Below are 17966 nucleotides of genomic sequence, written 5' to 3' on the forward strand. Positions count from 1 at the left end.
TGAATAGAGGTGATCAGGTTGGACATCGTTCTTGTCCCACACAGGGCTCACATTGTAAGCATGAGGGAGAACGGGTTTTGAATCACCATTTAGATGAAGAAACCGAGGCATCGAGAAATTAAGAGACACACAACGGGCAAGTGGCAAATGCCAAACTCACCCTCCCCATTCCAAATGCCAAATAACATTCACAATTAAGACCATAAAGATATTGAATGCATATGTTCCACTTAATACCCCTTTAGAGAATGCTTTTTCTCAATAGTTTAATAAAGGGTCATTTTGCCAAGTCTGTCACAACTGGCCCAAGAAGGCAGGCAGATGCCCTTGGCCTAGTAGGAAATCATGCAGGGAATTATTATTGTTCTGTTAATAACAACTGTGGTGTTTGCTGAGCACTTAATTATTGCCAAACTTTATGCTCAGTGCTGGGCTAGAAGCAGTGAAATCAGATTGGACACAGTGCCTGACTAATTGGTTGATGGGACTCAAAGTCTAAGATGGAGGAAGAGCAGGTCTTTAATTCCCATTTTATAGATAAGACAGCTGAGACCCAGAGATATTTAGTGACTTTCCCAAGCTCGCACTTGTCAAGTTCATCAAGACACAGGTCTCCTGACTATCAGGCCTGTGCTTTTTCCAGTAAGCCATGCAGCTTCTTCCGCTAGTCTTTGGCATGGTCTAGGAGAGCCTGGAAAGCAGCTATACTAAAAGACAGCCACCTGTCTTCCCCTTCCCCTTGGCCAACGGTAGGGTAGTTATCTCAGGCTCTGGAGCCCTCTGTAATCAGAGTGGACTGGCATCTGTGCTTTCAAAACTCCCCTTTGTGGAGGGGAAGACTTTAGAAGAACAAAATATATTGAGGGATATATATATTGATATTCAACCCACCCTCAGATTCACAGCATTTCTATCTGTACCCATAATTTATTTATCTTAATGTGTCTCCCCTCTAGACTGTAAGCTCCTTTGTAGGCAGGGAATGTGTTCACCAACTTTGTTGTATTATGCTGTCCTAAGTGCTTAGGAAAGTACTCTGCTCTATAAATATCAATGATTGATTGATTGAGAATAGAGAAGAATACATGTTGTCCTGTTAAAGATACTTCATGGAACAGAACCGGTGCTTATATTAGATCCCATTCTATCTCATGTCTACCAACTCTCCTATATTGTACTCGCCCAAACACTTCTACAGTGAGTGCTCAATAAATACAGCTGATTGATTGATGGATCACACTTTACTACAACAGTGATATTTTAGAAAACAATATACAAACCATCTGTGATTTCCAGTGCAAGATTATCAGAAAGCTCAAGTAGCCTATCTTCCTCATCCTGCATTCACTCACATAAGGCAAATGTGCTTTGGAAAGCATGTTTTAATTAAAAAGTACAGTGGTGCCAAATTTTCACTGAGATGGTCCCTTCATGCCGATGGAATGTTAGGGGTTGGGTTGTACTGAGTAGACTTTTGAGTGCTAAGTACAGTGTTCTGCACACAATAAGCACTTAATAAATACCACTGATTCCCCCAGGCCAATCTGAGCCCACTCAGGACTCAGCCAAGAGCACAACCCCTTTAAGCCTGATATTCTTGCTGCCTCTCCTCTCCGCACCAGTCCTCCCCACCTCATCCCATACTTCCCTGGATGATAATGATAACAATAATAATAATAATGATAATAAATGAACTATGGTGTTTATTTAGTGCTTGCCTTGTGCCAAGCACTATTCTAAGCACTGGGGTAAATATGAGGTAATCAGGTTGATCACAGTCCCTGTCCCACATGGGTTCACACTCTTAATCCCCATTTTACATACGAGGTAACAGAGGCCCAGAGAAGAAAAATGACTCGCCCAAGGTCACACAGCAAAGCAGCCCACACAATCCCTGCAGGTCGAGGGGCCCACTTTTAAAAGTCAGAAAATGCAAGTGCATCAAAGCAGGCAGAATCCACAATATTTTCACAACAGGCCTTAGGTGCATACTTAAGCCCTGCCTTAGGTGCAGGGCTTGTGACTATAAATTTGCTATAGGACATCCCTCTACCATTCATTCAATCATATTTATTGAGCGCTTACTGTGTGCAGAGCACTGTACTCAGCACTTGGAAAGTACAATTCGGCAACAGATAGAGACAATCCCTACCCAACAATGGGTTTAGAGTACAGAAGGGAGGAGACAGACAACAAAATAAAACCAAGAGGCATCAATAACATCGAAATAAATCAAATTATAGATACATACACATTGTTAATAAAATTAATAGAATAATAAATATATGCATATATATATACGAGTGTTATGGGGTGGGGAGTGGGGTAGAGCAGAGGGATGGAGTAGGGGCGATGAGGAGGGGAGGAGGAGCAGAGGAATAGGGGTGCTCAACCTGGGAAGGTCTCCTGGAGGAGGTGAGATTTCAGTAAATCTTTGAAGGGGGAAAGTGTGCTAATTTGGCAGATGTGAGGAGAGAGGACATTCCAGGACAGAGGTAAGATGTGGGCCGGGGGTAGACAGAGGAACAGGCGGGAACAAGACACCGTGAGGGATTAGCGGCAGAGAATCAGAGTGTGTGATCTGGGCTGTAGAAGGAGAGAAGGGAGGTGAGGTAGGAGGGGACAAGCTGATGGAGAGCTTTGAAGCCAATAGTGAGGAGTATTTGCTTCATATGAAGGTTGATAGGCAACCACTGGAGGAGGTGGGGGACATGCCCAGAGCATTTCTGTAAAAAGATAATACAGGCACCAGAGTGAAGTACTGACTGAAGCCGGGAGAGACAGGAGGATGGGAGATCAGAAAGGAGGCTGATGCAGTAATCCAGTTGGGGTGTGATGAGAGATTGTACCAACAAGGTAGCATTTTGGATGGAGAGGAAAGGGCAGATCTTGGCAATGTGTGAAGGTGAGACCGGCAGGCTTTGGTGATGGATTAGATGTGTGGGGTGAATGAGGGAGCAGAGTCAAGGATGACACCGAGGTTGCAGGTGAGACGGGAAGGATGGTAGTGCCATCCACAGTGACGGGAAAGTTAGGGAGAGGGTAGGGTTTGGGAGGGAAGATAAGGAGCTCAGTCTTAGGCATGTTGAGTTTTAGGTGGTGGGCGGACATCCAGATGGAGATGTCCTGAAGGCAGGAGGAGATAGACACAAGTTTTTTACCTTTCACAAGTCCACCATTTATTTGGGCCCCGGGCACCTGTTAAACAATCAATCAATGGCACTTACTATATATATACTGAACACTTACTCTATACAGAGTCCGGTACTAAGCAGCTGGGAGAAAGCAATACAGTAGAGTTGGTAGTTGCCCACAGGGAGCTTAAAGTCTAGAGGGGGAGATAGATCTAAAACTAAATTACAGCTAGAAGTAGCAGCAGTGTATAATCTATGCCCACAAGTGCTGTGGGCTGGGAGTGAAGTGAATATCAAAGTGTTCAAAGGGGTAGAGACCCAAGTGCATAAGTGACACAGAAGGGAGAGTGGTTGAAAGCCCACTATGGGCCGGGATTGTCTCTCTTTATTGCTGAATTGTATTTTCCAAGCGCTTAGTACAAATATGATGGAATGAAATGTCATTGAGTCATTTCCGACTCGTAGATTGGAGAAATAAGATGTTAGAGTCGGGCTTCTAGAATGATATATTGGTGAAGCAGCCTGGCTTAGTGGAAAGAGCACAGGCTTGGGAGTCAGAGGTCATGGGTTCTAATCCCGGTTCTGCCACATCAGCTGTAGGACTTTTGACAAGTCACTTATCTTCTCTGTGCCTCAGTTAACTCATCTGTAAAATGGGGATTAAGACTGTGACCTTGTATCTACTCCAGAGCTTAGAAGAGGTTTGGCATAAAGTAAGCGCAAAACAAATACGATTATTATTATTATTATTATTGTTATCTGTCTGAAGGGTTCAGGTTGAACTAAGCTTGTGGTTAGAAAACAGTGTCTTCAGAGAGTTCAGTGTTTTGTCAAAGTGTTACCTTAATGAGTGCCGATGGCAGCAATTTTAGGATTGGCAATAATCAGTTGTGTTTGTCTGTGCACACGCACCCTGGGTCTTTGCCTGAATTCTGCATGATAAGGAAATACCTCCTAGTACTACTAAACCAAGCCAAAAATAGATGAAAATCATCAACCGATTCTCTTGGCTCATAGGAAAAAAACAACATGAAAACTAGCAACTATAAAAAATGGCAACTATGACATGGAAAATGACAATTTTAGAGCAATTATAAACGAAAGGCAAAATGTCATTAAAGTTAAAGCAATGTTATTAAAAGATGTGTTAATTTCCAGTTAAATTTTCTATAAAAGACCAATTAGTTTAAAAGGCTTGACAGCATTAACTGTGAAACATAAGCTCTGGTAATTATACTTAAAAAAAATGCTTGAGCAAACTGGAAAGCAGCACTGAAACGTCACTTTCAACAACACTACAATGTGGGCTAGGTGGCACTGCGGGCTCAATTATCCATATTGGAATTGGTTGGTTTGGTCATTTACTCAAAATTTCATGTTTCATGCTTTCCTGCATTTCCCTGCTCGGAATTTTATCCAATACACGGGCCTATATTTACACACACTGGAAAACATCACCCTAAATTCTGTGGTGCCATCTGGACTCCATGACACCAACCACAACTAGAACCAGAGACAGGCACTGAAAACAACGGCAACAGGACCCAACCAAAGTGCACATTCCACTGATAGTAACTTTGGAGAGAACGCTCATTCCCCTATCGGTCTCTTTAGTCATAACTTCTACACAGATGTGAAACCCCAAGCAGGCAATTCCTCCATAGGCAAAGACAGACAGGAAACGATGTTACATGGAAATGGAGACATACAGGACATGGTGGAACGAGCTATTTGAATTACCTGGAGACACGAGAAGGCATGCCGATGATTCTGAACTTCCTCTCGGGAGTCAGCAAAGCGCTACAGATCAGCTATTAGCCTGAAGAAGTTTGGGGCTCTGAGCTATGTTCTTTCCTGAACCTGGAAAACTATCAGTTATTCGATCAATGGTATTTAAGTAAGTCTTCTGCTGTGCAGAGCACTGTACTGAACACTAGGGAGAATACAAGAGAGTAAGTAGGCAAGTTCCCTGCCCTCAAGGACCTTATGATCTATTAGGGGAAACAGATGTTAAAATAAATCACAGGTGAAGTTCCCACTTGCCGTTCTTTTCTTTCACTTCAGTTCTACCACCAAGAGGAGTCTGAACCAGAGAGAAGCATGGGAGGAGTTGGGAGAGAGGCGACCAAAGTCCATCAATTAATAATAATAATAATAATAATGTTGGTATTTGTTAAGCGCTTACTATGTGCCGAGCACTGTTCTAAGCGCTGGGGTAGACACAGGGGGATCAGGTTGTCCCACGTGGGGCTCACGGTCTTAATCCCCATTTTACAGACGAGGTAACTGAGGCACAGAGAAGTCAAGTGACTTGCCCACAGTCACACAGCAGACAAGTGGCAGAGCCGGGATTCGAACCCATGACCTCCGACTCCAAAGCCCGTGCTCTTTCCACTGAGCCATGCTGCTTCTCATTATTTCTGACTCCCCCATCCAGTTCATCCATAACCTTGCAGATTACGGACAAGAAACACCGATCGCTTAGGGCTATCGGACTCACCGAGTTCGAGGTGCAACAAGGCAGGGAAAGACCATGTGCCCAGAGAGACTGGATGATGCAGAGTTGAATGCCTTCAGGAAGATAGTATTGAATGTTGTCACTGAATTCTCTTACCTGTGTGGCATCTTGTTCAATATAGTCTTCTAGAATGTAAGCTCTTTATAGACAGGGAATGTGTCTACAGTGCTCTGCACATAGTAACTGCTCAATTAATGCCATCAATTGATTATTGTTAATTATGTTGTATTGTACTCTTCTAAACACTTAGTATAGTTCTCTGCATTTAATAAATGCTCAATAAATACCACTGATTGATTGACAGATGCAAGGCTAGATGAGTAGGTGGAAGTCTGAATTAAGAAGACTAGTGTGTCCTTCTGGAACTTGGAAGACGTACTGTGGCATCAATGAGGCATCAGGTTTCAGACCAAACAATCAATTAATCATATTTATTGAGAGCTTATTCTGTGCAGAGCACTGTTCTAAATGCTTGGGAGAGTACAACATAACAGAGTCGGTAGAAACATTCCCTGTCTACAACGAGCATACAGTCAAGAGTGGAGGAGAGAAATTACTATAAATTATGGCTATGTACATCTGTGCTGTGGGACTGAGGGAGGGGTGAATAAAGGGTGCAAATCAAAGTACAAATGTGACACAGAAGGAGTGGGAGAAGAGGAAATGAGGGCTTAGTCAGGGAAGGCCTCTTTGGGGAGATGTGCCTTCAATTAGGCTTTGAAAGTAAAGAGAGTGATCATCTGTTGAATGTGCAGTGGGAGGGCATTCCAGGCTAGAGGCAGAGCATGGGACGTGGGCCAGTGACGAGATAGATGAGACTGAGGTACAGCGAGGAGGCTGGCATTAGAGGAGTGAAGTGTGCTGGCTGGGTTGTAGTAAGAAATCAGAGAGGAAAGGTAGGAGGGGACAAGGTGATTGAGTGCTTTAAAGCCTATGGTAAAGAGTTCCTATCTGATGCTATGGTGGATGGGCAACTACTGGAAGACCTGAAGAGTCGATGTAGTATCCCACCTTGCTTATCACTGGTGAGATGAAGGCCTATTACAGGTGCCGCACTTCACATTCAAAGCATTTCCACCAACACTACCTGAGCACAGTACATGTCGTCAAGCAGCGAGATGGGCCGACAAACAGCATGGCCCTGGAATCTGAGTCCATCAACATCAAAACATTACTCTCATCATAACTCAGTCTGGCAGGGCAGAATGCAGAAGGAGAATGGTTGATAGCAAAATCCCCAAACAAAATATTATATGGTCAAATGAAAGGGCATGGAGCAAAACTTCAAATGATAGCATTGGGCTGTTGGGAGACAGAAAGAGAAGGAGGGTCAGCCTAAAGGGCAGTACCAGAAATGGACTGGTGCCCAATCGAAGAGACGTGACCTACTGGATAAAGCGACCCTGACAGTCAGAAAGACCTGGGTTCTAATTCTGGCTACATCACTTGTCTGCTGTGTGACCTTGGGCAGGTTGCTTTACTTCTCTGGGCCTCAGTTATCTCATTTGTAAAATGGGGATTAAGACCATGGGGATTAAGACCATAAGCCCTATGTGGGACCTGGACTGTGTCCAACCTGATTAACTTGTATCTAACCAGTGTTAGAACAGTGCCTGGCACGTAGTAAGTATTCATTCAATAGTATTTATTGAGCGCTTACTATGTGCAGAACACTGTACTAAGCGCTTGGGATGAACAAGTCGGCAACAGATAGAGACAGTCCCTGACGTTTGACGGGCTTACAGTCTAATCGGGGGAGACGGACAGGCAAGAACAATGGCAATAAATAGAGTCAAGGGGAAGAACATCTCGTAAAAACAATGGCAACTAAATAGAATCAAGGCGATGTACAATTCATTAACAAAATAAATAGGGTAACGAAAATATATACAGTTGAGCTGATGAGTACAGTGCTGTGGGGATGGGAAGGGAGAGGTGGAGGAGCAGAGGAAAAAGGGGAAAAAGAGGGTTAAGCTGCGGAGAGGTAAAGGGGGGATGGCAGAGGGAGTAGAGGGAGAAGAGGAGCTCAGTCTGGGAAGGCCTCTTGGAGGAGGTGAGTTTTACGTAGGGTTTTGAAGAGGGAAAGAGAATCAGTTTGGCGGAGGTGAGGAGGGAGGGCGTTCCAGGACCGCGGGAGGACGTGACCCAGGGGTCGACGGCAGGATAGGCGAGACCGAGGGACGGTGAGGAGGTGGGCGGCAGAGGAGCGGAGCGTGCGGGGTGGGTGGTAGAAAGAGCGAAGGGAGGAGAGGTAGGAAGGGGCAAGGTGATGGAGAGCCTTGAAGCCTAGAGTGAGGAGTTTTTGTTTGGAGTGGAGGTTGATAGGCAACCACTGGAGGTGTTTAAGAAGGGGAGTGACATGCCCAGATCGTTTCTGCAGGAAGATGAGCCGGGCAGCGGAGTGAAGAATAGACTGGAGCGGGGCGAGAGAGGAGGAAGGGAGGTCAGAGAGAAGGCTGACACAGTAGTCTAGCCGGGATATAACGAGAGCCCGTAACAGTAAGGTAGCCGTTTGGGTGGAGAGGAAAGGGCGGATCTTGGCGATATTGTAGAGGTGAAACCGGCAGGTCTTGGTAACGGATAGGATGTGTGGGCTGAACGAGAGAGACGAGTCAAGGATGACACCGAGATTGCGGGCCTGAGAGACGGGAAGGACGGTCGTGCCATCCACGGTGATAGAGAAGTCTGGGAGAGGACCGGGTTTGGGAGGGAAGATGAGGAACTCAGTCTTGCTCATGTTGAGTTTTAGGTGGCGAGCCGACATCCAGGTGGAGACGTCCCGGAGGCAGGAGGAGATGCGAGCCTGAAGGGAGGGGGAGAGGACAGGGGCGGAGATGTAGATCTGCGTGTCATCTGCGTAGAGATGGTAGTCAAAGCCGTGAGAGCGGATGAGTTCACCGAGGGAGTGAGTGTAAATGGAGAACAGAAGAGGGCCAAGAACTGACCCTTGAGGAACTCCAATAGTTAAAGGATGGGAGGGGGAGGAGGCTCCAGCGAAGGAGACCGAGAATGACCGGCCAGAGAGGTAAGAGGAGAACCAGGAGAGGACAGAGTCCGTGAAGCCAAGGTGAGATAAGGTATGGAGGAGGAGGGGATGGTCGACAGTGTCAAAGGCAGCAGAGAGGTCAAGGAGGATTAGAATGGAGTAGGAGCCATTGGATTTGGCAAGAAGGAGGTCACGGGTGACCTTAGAGAGAGCAGTCTCGGTAGAGTGGAGGGGACGGAAGCCAGATCGGAGGGGGTCTAGGAGAGAATGGGAGTTAAGGAATTCTAAGCATCCATTGTAGACGACTTGTTCTAGGATTTTGGAAAGGAAGGGTAGTAGGGAGATAGAACGATAACTGGAGGGGGAAGTGGGGTCAAGAGCGGGTTTTTTTAGGATGGGGGAGACGTGGGCATGTTTGAAGGCAGAGGGGAAGGAGCCCTTGGAGATTGAGTGGTTAAAAATAGAAGTTAAGGAAGGTAGGAGGGCAGGGGCGATGGTTTCATACCATAAAAAAAGTAGAGGCTTCAAGATCATGGTGATCAGAAGGAAATGGTGACAGCAGTGCTAGACACTTATGGGTAAAAGATGCATTAGCCTAGCATAGGAATCTTTACATGCTCATAATACCAAAGAGATTCCTACTACCATATTGATCTTATCAATCAGGAGTCCATGCCCTGATAAAGTCTCACTATCTGTAAATTCAAAACCATCTCTCTACAGGTATAAAACTTCAGAAGAGGAGAAGTTTCACTGTTTTCTCCTGAAATCTTTTAGATTGTTATATTCGGTGGTGGGTTTTTTTTTTCCGCTTGCAGTCAGCAAAATGACTTATCTCTCACAACTGATCTATTCCAATCCAGATGGAGTGGAAAAGACCAGGATGAGAGTTTAGCAAAGTGTAAGTCATCATGAGAATGATCAGAGGCATGGAATAGCTTACGAATTAGGATAGACAGAAAGCATTAGGATGCTGTATTTAGAAACAAAAAAACGCAAGAAGGGTCATGAATTGAGGTTTTTTCAAAATCACAAAGAGCATGGATGGGGAGATCAGGGCTTTGTTGTTCATCAGATCTCACAACAGCAGTACGAGCCAGCATCCACTGAAGCGTAAAAATGGTAAATTCAAAGTCAGCCAAAGGAATATGTTACCAAGGGAAGTCTGCAGAGGCACAAAGAATCAAAAGTTTGGATAGCCATAAGTAAGAAGTATTCGCTAATGGATTATCAGAGGAAATATTAGGCATGTTACAGGGATACACTGAGGTTCCTGAAGGGGACTCCCTTCTGCATTTCCCTTGCACTTAAATTTGCTCCTTTTGTTCATCCCTCCCTCAGCCCCGCAGCACTTATGTCCATATCCATAATTTATTAATTTCTATTCATGTCTGTCTCCCCCTTCAGACTGTACGCTCATTGTGAGCAGGGAATGTGACTAGCATCTCTGTTACATGGGACTATCCCAGTTGTTTAGTACAATGCTCTGCAACAGTAAGCACTCAGTAAATACGATGATTGGTTAATCGATTGATGTCAAGCGAAGTAATCATCACATTTTCTCCAAACAACCTCTGTTGCCACTTACTTTCAGATATAGTATTGGTCTCATTGAGTATGTCAGGTCTTGTTTATTTAGGCATGGAGTCAAACAATCAAAGTCTCCACCAAAGCCTGTTGCTGAGAGACTGATCTTTAGCTCAAACTTTTGGAACAACCCCTTTCTAGTAGGGCTGATGCCCCATCCAGTTTCTGCCCATGTGAGCTAAAAGTTTCTTACTCACGAGAAACAGCCATTCTTTGTCACATCCCTCTCACAAGTATTTATGCAGAAAGATGACCATAAGGAAGATTGTCTGAAGTTCTGGGTTTGCCGCCTAGAAACAAAAAATGTCTTAACATCTGCACTGCGGTACTTCTTGTAGGAAACTCTAATTGCATTTTCACTACCTTTTACTGCACACATTTTTTCCATCAAAGACACGGTCATCCCAGGTATGGGTGAGCACTGTTGGTGTCTTTTGCTTGCCATCCCAGGCATGCCCAGTTAAATTTATCCTCACATTGCTACCTGTCACCCGGATGACCCATTTCAAAATATGTTTTTCTTTTCTCGCCCCACCATTCCCTTGCCCCAGGTCGTGTTTATTTTGCCTTCCTCTAACTCTTTAAACTTTAATCCCTTTAGAGCCCCTAAGCCTCCCCACCCCATGCCATGTCCCCATATTCCCCGTGTCCTTTGCTACCCCCGTACCATATAAACTCCGTGGATTCATTACAGTCCATATTGTCCGAAACACCCTGAACTTGAAGGGGATGATAATGTATTTGTTAAGCATTTACTATGTGCAGAGCACTGTTCTAAGTGCTGGGGTAGATACAGGGTAATGAGGTTGTCCCACGTGAGGCTCACTGTTAATCCCCATTTTACAGATGAGGTAACTGAGGCACAGAGAAGTGAAGTGACTTGCCCACAGTCACACAGCTGACAAGTGGCAGAGCTGGGATGGGTGGTGTAGGCCTGGGGAAAGGGAGAAAGTGACAGTAGTTTCACTCTGACCTCCATCACTACTCAGGCCCATTGCCTTCCCTCACAGGCTTGGGTGTGGGAGGTGTGTGCTGCAATGTTAATAATAATAATTAGTAATAATTGTGGTATTTGTTAAGTACTTGCTATGTATCAGGCACTATACTAAACACTGGGGTGGATACAAGCAAATAGGGTTGGACACGGTCCCTGTCTCATATGGGGCTCACGGTCTCAATCCCCATCTTACAGTTGAGGTAACTGAGGCCCAGAGAAGTGAAGGGACTTGCCCAAGGTCACACAGCAGACAAGTGGCAGAGCCAGGATTAGAAGTCACGAGCACTGCCAAAATGGGGCAGAGACAGCTGCAGCAGGATAAAGCAAGACGGGTTAGTACAGAGGCTAGGGGAGGCAGTTTGGGAATCTGGTGAAGGGGACCGTGGTGATGGAAAAATTTTGAGATGGATTGGATAGGGGATAGGTCAGATGGAAGGCAGCGCCTGTAAAGAAAACTAATTTTAAAGACTTGCCTGGGTGGTGGATGGTGACATGAGCCTCCTTTATGGTGGTCACACCTGCAAAGGAGAAACACGCTGCTGTCATGAAGCCCCTATTACAAGAGAATAAGCTATCAGTCGATAGTGTAGGGTGAGCAGAGCACTGTATTGTGCTTTGGTGGGAGTCAAGTCCAGTTGGTAGACAGCAGGTAAAAGAGCAATAACTGAGTCAAAATCAACTGAGCATATATGAACTTAATTTTCTAGAAGTGAATGATGTGCTAAAGACTAGCACAGGTGAGAAAGTGAAATTCCCTCTGTGTAATACAAATTATTGTTTAATTCAATTTCTACAGGTGATTTGGGAAGGAGATGTGAGTTGAGGGAGGAAATGCAATCTTCTCTTTAATTTACTGAAAGCACATATGAAAAAGGGAATGAACCCAGTCGACTTCAGGAGTGCAAATAAATCATCTTCAGTCCCCAGTGGGATTATAAATGCCAATCTCTCAGTGGTATTTATTTAGCACTGTACTAAGTGCTTGGAAAAGTATGAGGTAAAAGAGTTGGAAGACATGTTCCCTGCCCACATCGAGGTTACAGTCCAGAGGGAAAACGGACATTGATACAGAAAATTTATGACATAATAAAGGTCATGTACATAAGTGCTGTACACCTGAGGGTGGGGAAATATCAACTGCCTAAAAGTCATAGATCTGAGTGCATAGATGACTCAGAAGGAAGAGGGAGATGGGGAACAGGGAAAAGAGGGCTTAATCCCAGAAGGCCTCTTGGAAGAGATATGACCTTAATAATGATTTGAAGGTGGGGACATTGGTGCTTGATGTTTTCAGATGTAATGGGTGGAATTTTGAGGATTTCTCTATTACAGCAGGAACACTGTGCAATCAAGCACTTCACTGTGCTCTAACCACCAAGAAGCGTGGGCCTGGAAGGCAGAAGGTCTTGGGTTCTAATCCCAGCTCCACCATTTGTCTGCTCTGTGGCTTTGGCCAAGTCATTTCACTTCTCTGTGCCTCAGTTACCTCATCTGCAAAATGGGGATTAAGACTGTGAGCCCCATGCTGGACAGGGACTATGTTCAACCCAGTTTGCTTGTAGGCATCCCACCAGCACTTGGTACATTGCTTGGCACATAGTAAGTGCTTAACAATTACCATAATTATTAATATCATCATGCCTGTCTCAAAGATTTTACTGAGAGAAAGCTTTCTCACCAAACTAGTCTTATTATAAGAGATTGTAGGCCCTCTCCTTCCTCATCTTATATCCTTGCAAAGTCAGAGGTGGAAGTCTTATTCTGCACTTGTCTTGTTGCCTGTGGTAGTGTGCGCATACTAGGTTGACAGATATACATCATTAATCACATTCCCAGATGCTGCTGCTGCTGCTCAGGGCATTACTACCCATGGTGAATGTGCAGTGGAAAAGATAGATCTCGCGGGCCTTGCCCGGCCGAGAATACCGAGTCCATCACGCTGATAGATTAGGCCCATAGATAACTTATTCGCGCACTGAAGAATTCTTTAGATCCCTCTCCAAACTTCTGCCTGCGGAAGAGTGATTTTGAAAGTCTTTCTCTCTCTGTGAAAAAGAGCATACCATTTCACAGCAGGCTCCACCCCTTCAAGCCCATCCAAATTTAACCCAGCAAAAAAAGGTGTGTTTCATAGCTGGTCCAGATTTCAACACTGAGGGGGAAAAATAGGTATGGTAATGACTTCGAGATTTAAAAAGCAAATGAACTTAATATGCTACTGTGGATATAGACTCTTCCCCCTCCCCCCCAAAACCAGCATGGCCTAGTGGTTTAAGCATGGGCCTGAGAGTCGGGGAATTTGGGTTCTAATCCCGACCCTTCCACTTGTCTTCTCTGTGACCTTGGGCAACTCACTCAGCTTCTCAATAAATACAATTAAATGAATAATAATAATGATGATGTTGGTATTTGTTTAGCACTTACTATGTGTCAAGCAATGTTCTAAGCGCTGGGGCAGATACAAGGTAATCAGGTTGTCCCACGTGGGGCTCACAATCTTCATCTCCATTTTACAGATGAGGTATCTGAGGCACAGAGAAGTTAAGTGACTTGCCCAAGGTCACACAGCTGACAAGTGGCAGAGCCGGAATTAGAACCCACAACCTCTGACTAAACCCAGGCTCTTTCCACTGAGCCACACTGCTTCTCTGTGTTGAGGGTACCCAGATACTTGGGCTGTCTCATGAACTAGACAGTCCAACTTAAGCAAACTTGAAACCATCCATTTGACATTAAAGGAAATTAGTCCCTTAAGCACTTCGATATTCACCCCGTCCCAATCCCACAAGTCGTATGTACATATCCAACTGTAATTCATTTTAACGCCTGTCTCCCCCTCTAGTTTGTAATCTCCTTATGGGCAGGGATCATCTCTACTTACCCTTTGGCATTGTAATAATAATAATGTTGGTATTTGTTAAGTGCTTACTATGTGCAGAGCACTGTTCTAAGCGCTGGGGTAGACACAGGGGAATCCGGTTGTCCCACATGGGGCTCACAGTCTTAATCCCCATTTTACAGATGAGGTAACTGAGGCACAGAGAAGTTAAGTGACTTGCCCACAGTCACACAGTTGACACGTGGCACACTTGTACTTTCCCAAGTGTGTAGTACAGTGCATTGCACATAAGGAATAATCAAATACCAATGATGGGTGGATTGACTAATATTTTAAATGCCCACTGTTTGCCAACAATAGTCCAAATGCTGGCAAAATCTCAGTGGAGTAAATCTCTGATACACTACACTTACTCCATACCCTGAAGAGTTTTTGTGGAATAAATTCCAAATGCTTAATTGATATATTATGGCCGAATGCTGTTCGAGTCACTAATAAATTGTTTAGTCCAGAGGTTAGAGTTCTGCCACAGTAAGAATTAACGACATTAGTAGCAAAAAGCATCCCCTGGTGCATTGAAGAGGGCTTTCAACCTCTGTAAGCTTTGAGTGCAGCCCAGTGGTTTATAACCAAGTGTCCTAAAGCCTCTTAGCTCTTGACTACAGTGTAATGATAATGATAAACCACTGTACCTCCACTAATGCCAAGGAAGAGAATCAATCAATTGTATTTATTGAGCACTTATTCTGTACAGAGCACTGTTCCATGCACTTGGGAGAATTCAATATAACAGAGTTGGTAGACCAGTTGGAAGAGAAGCAGCGTGACCTAGTGGATAGAGCACAGGGCTAGGAGTCTGAATTCTAACCCCTTCTCTGCCACTTTTCTGCTGGCTGACCATGGGCAAGTCGCTTAACTTCTCTGTGCCTCGGTTCCCTCATCTAGAAAAGGGGGATTAAGACTGATGCTATTGATGTTGTTTGATGCTATTGATGCCTGACTACTTGTTTTGTTTTGTTGTCTATCTCCCCCTTCTAGACTGTGAGCCCATTGTTGGGTAGGGATTGTCTCTATCTGTTGCCAAATTATACTTTCCAAGTGCTTAGTACAGTGCTCTGCACAGAGTAAGCGCTCAATAAATACGATTGAATGAATGAATGAATGACTCTGAGCCCCATGTGGGACATGGACCGTGTCCAACCTGATGATCTTGTATCTACTACATTGCCTGGTACATAATAAGCACTTAGCAAATACCATAAAAAACCCAAACATTCCCTGCCCATAAAGAATATAAAAAATCATTCAAATTATAGTCCGGTAATAAAACTGTGAATGAATTGGTTTTCTAAACAAAGGCCCTGGTGTATGAAACTAATGAGACAGAAAAAAAATTGGAGTAATTGGAGGCTGCTGTCTTTTCACTTCCAACATAAAAGTATTTGAAGAGACAGCCTAGAACTTTAAGCAATACAAATCCAGTAAAGTTGAATTTGAATGTCTTCAGTTGTGACTTTAATGGTATTTGCTTTAAGAGTTTTATTTGATCTCTTTAGACATACTTCAATGACAATATCCTCACCCTGATCCGGACCCTGGTAACGGGAGGAGCTACCCCAGAGCTGGAAGCGCTGATCGCAGAGGAGAATGCGCTGAGAGGTGGCTACAGCACGCCCCAAACACTTGCAAACAGAGACCGGTGTCGGGTTGCTCAGTTAGCTCTGCTTGACGGGCCATTTGCTGATCTAGGGGTAAGCTCAGGTGGACTCTGACTCTGAATCATGAGGAGCCTGAAATTCTGCTCCTCCCAGCTACAACTCCCTACTGACTTTGGTTTTGATACTGTGGATTATATATTTGACCTTGTCTCTTTTGCTGTTTGAATGTTTTGTTTCATGGCTCCCCATGCGTCTGTCTCAAGCCCTCTCTTGATCAATCATAATTATTGAGCTTTTACCTTATGCAGAACACTGTACTAAGTGCTTGGGAGAAAGCAATATAAATATATAACAGAGTTCATTGACATATTCCGTGCCCACAACCTCACCTTTATTAATATTCATTCAATCAGATTTATTATGGAGTCCCTCAAGGGACTAGTTCTACATCTAATTCCCACTTTATATTCTTTTCCAGTACTTAATACAATGCTCTGTACACAGTAAGCACTTAATAAATACTATTTTTTTATCTATCAATGGTATTGATTAAGCATTTACTTTGTGCAGAGCACTGTATTACTACAATTGATAATGGGAAGTAGTGTGGTGTAGTGGATAGGGCACGGGCCTGGGAGTCAGCAAGTCTTGAGTTCTCATCCTGGCCCCGCCATTTGTCTGCTGTTTGGCCTTGGGCAAGTCACTTGACTTCTCTGGACCTCAGTTATCTCATCTGTAAAGTGGGGATTGAGAGTCTGAGCCTCTCGTGGTATGGAGACTGCGTCCCATCCGATTTGCTTATATCCACCCCAGCGTTTAGTACCAAATATCAAAATTATTAATTATTGTTATTACTCCTACTATTTATTAAGTGTTTTCGGTATCAGAGTATTGTACTAAGTTCTGGTAGACAATACAGAGATGGGAATTAGACATGGTCCTTGTCTCTCAGAAGGTACCCTGCTGCCCCTTGGAGTTTCCTCTACTACCTGTTCTATTTTTCCTGGCAAGTGAAAAAGCGTTCACTTATCCTTCTTCCTCTTCAACCAAATATCAAATACCCTTGACATTCAAACACCTCAAAAAGGGAGGTTTTGCCAGCCAAACCTTACCTCTAGAGGCCATAAAAATGTGTCTTTTCACAAGGCTCAACCCTACAGAGCTGATATATCTCCAGGGCAAATTCCAATTTGATCACTTGAGTATTTCTTCCTTAAAGATAATCATGATGATGATGATGAGGGTGATAATAATATTTCTTAAGTGCTTGCTTACTATGTGCCAAGGACCTTTAGGTCCTGAGGCAAATTCAAGATAATCAAACACAGTACCTATCCATATGTGCCTCACAATCTAAGTAAGAGGGAGAACAGGTATTGAATTCCCATTTTACAGATGAAGCCCAGAGAAGTTAAATTACTTGCCCAAAATTACACAGCAGACAAGTGGTAGAGCTGGAGTCATGGAGTCAAAACCCAGGTCTTCTGAGCCCCAGGCCCATGCTCTATGCACTAGGCCATGCTGATTCTTGATTAAGATTGTGACCTAACTCCTAGTCACAGCTCAACCCATAAACCCTAGTTTCTATTTTAGCCTGAAAATTCCTGAATGGCCTACTTGTTTCCCCACGAACTGTGAGTAACCTAGAAGATTTTAGGGCAGTATATGATGAGACCTGGGTTTTCTCCACAAATTCTACATACTTTTCATGGTTTGTGCAAAATGCATTGGGCCTAAAGAAGGAAAGAAATGGACCATATATGCCCACTGCAAACAGGTAAATGAATTGGGAAAGAATAATAGCATCCCTTTTTCCAATCACACTAGGGACATTTTTTATTCCTATGATTGTTCGAATAAACCCAATCTAGCTTTTTTTTTTCTAAAAGCATTTTTTGTTTATTTTTTTTTGTTTTATTTTGTTTTGCAATGGTATTTGTTAAGTGCTTACTGGGTACTAGGCACTGGAATAAACACTGGGGTAGATTTTTTTTTTTTTTGGTATTTGTTAAGCGCTTACTATGTGCCGAGCACTGTTCTAAGCGCTGGGGTAGACACAGGGGAATCAGGTTGTCCCACATGGGGCTCACAGTCTTCATCCCCATTTTACAGATGAGGTAACTCAGGCACCGAGAAGTTAAGTGACTTGCCCAAAGTCACACAGCTGACAAGTGGCTGAGCCGGGATTCGAACCCATGACCTCTGACTCCAAAGCCCATGCTCTTTCCACTGAGCCACACTGCTTCT

The 17966-nt window shown here is 44.1% G+C and overlaps 1 protein-coding gene across 19 annotated transcripts in view; it reads left to right on the top strand.

Moving 5' to 3' along the window:
* Positions 1-17966, top strand: part of KCNMA1 (potassium calcium-activated channel subfamily M alpha 1) — an 879166-nt gene that overhangs the window by 837996 nt on the left and 23204 nt on the right. For all 19 annotated transcript variants that reach the window (XM_029059250.2, XM_029059251.2, XM_029059252.2 and 16 more), the window contains one exon: positions 15618-15812. In XM_029059250.2, coding sequence (XP_028915083.1) covers positions 15618-15812 — 195 coding nt within the window. The remainder of the gene's footprint in view (positions 1-15617; positions 15813-17966) is intronic.

Source organism: Ornithorhynchus anatinus, chromosome 3 (genome assembly GCF_004115215.2).
Source record: "Ornithorhynchus anatinus isolate Pmale09 chromosome 3, mOrnAna1.pri.v4, whole genome shotgun sequence".
In the NCBI taxonomy this organism is placed as follows: domain Eukaryota; kingdom Metazoa; phylum Chordata; class Mammalia; order Monotremata; family Ornithorhynchidae; genus Ornithorhynchus; species Ornithorhynchus anatinus.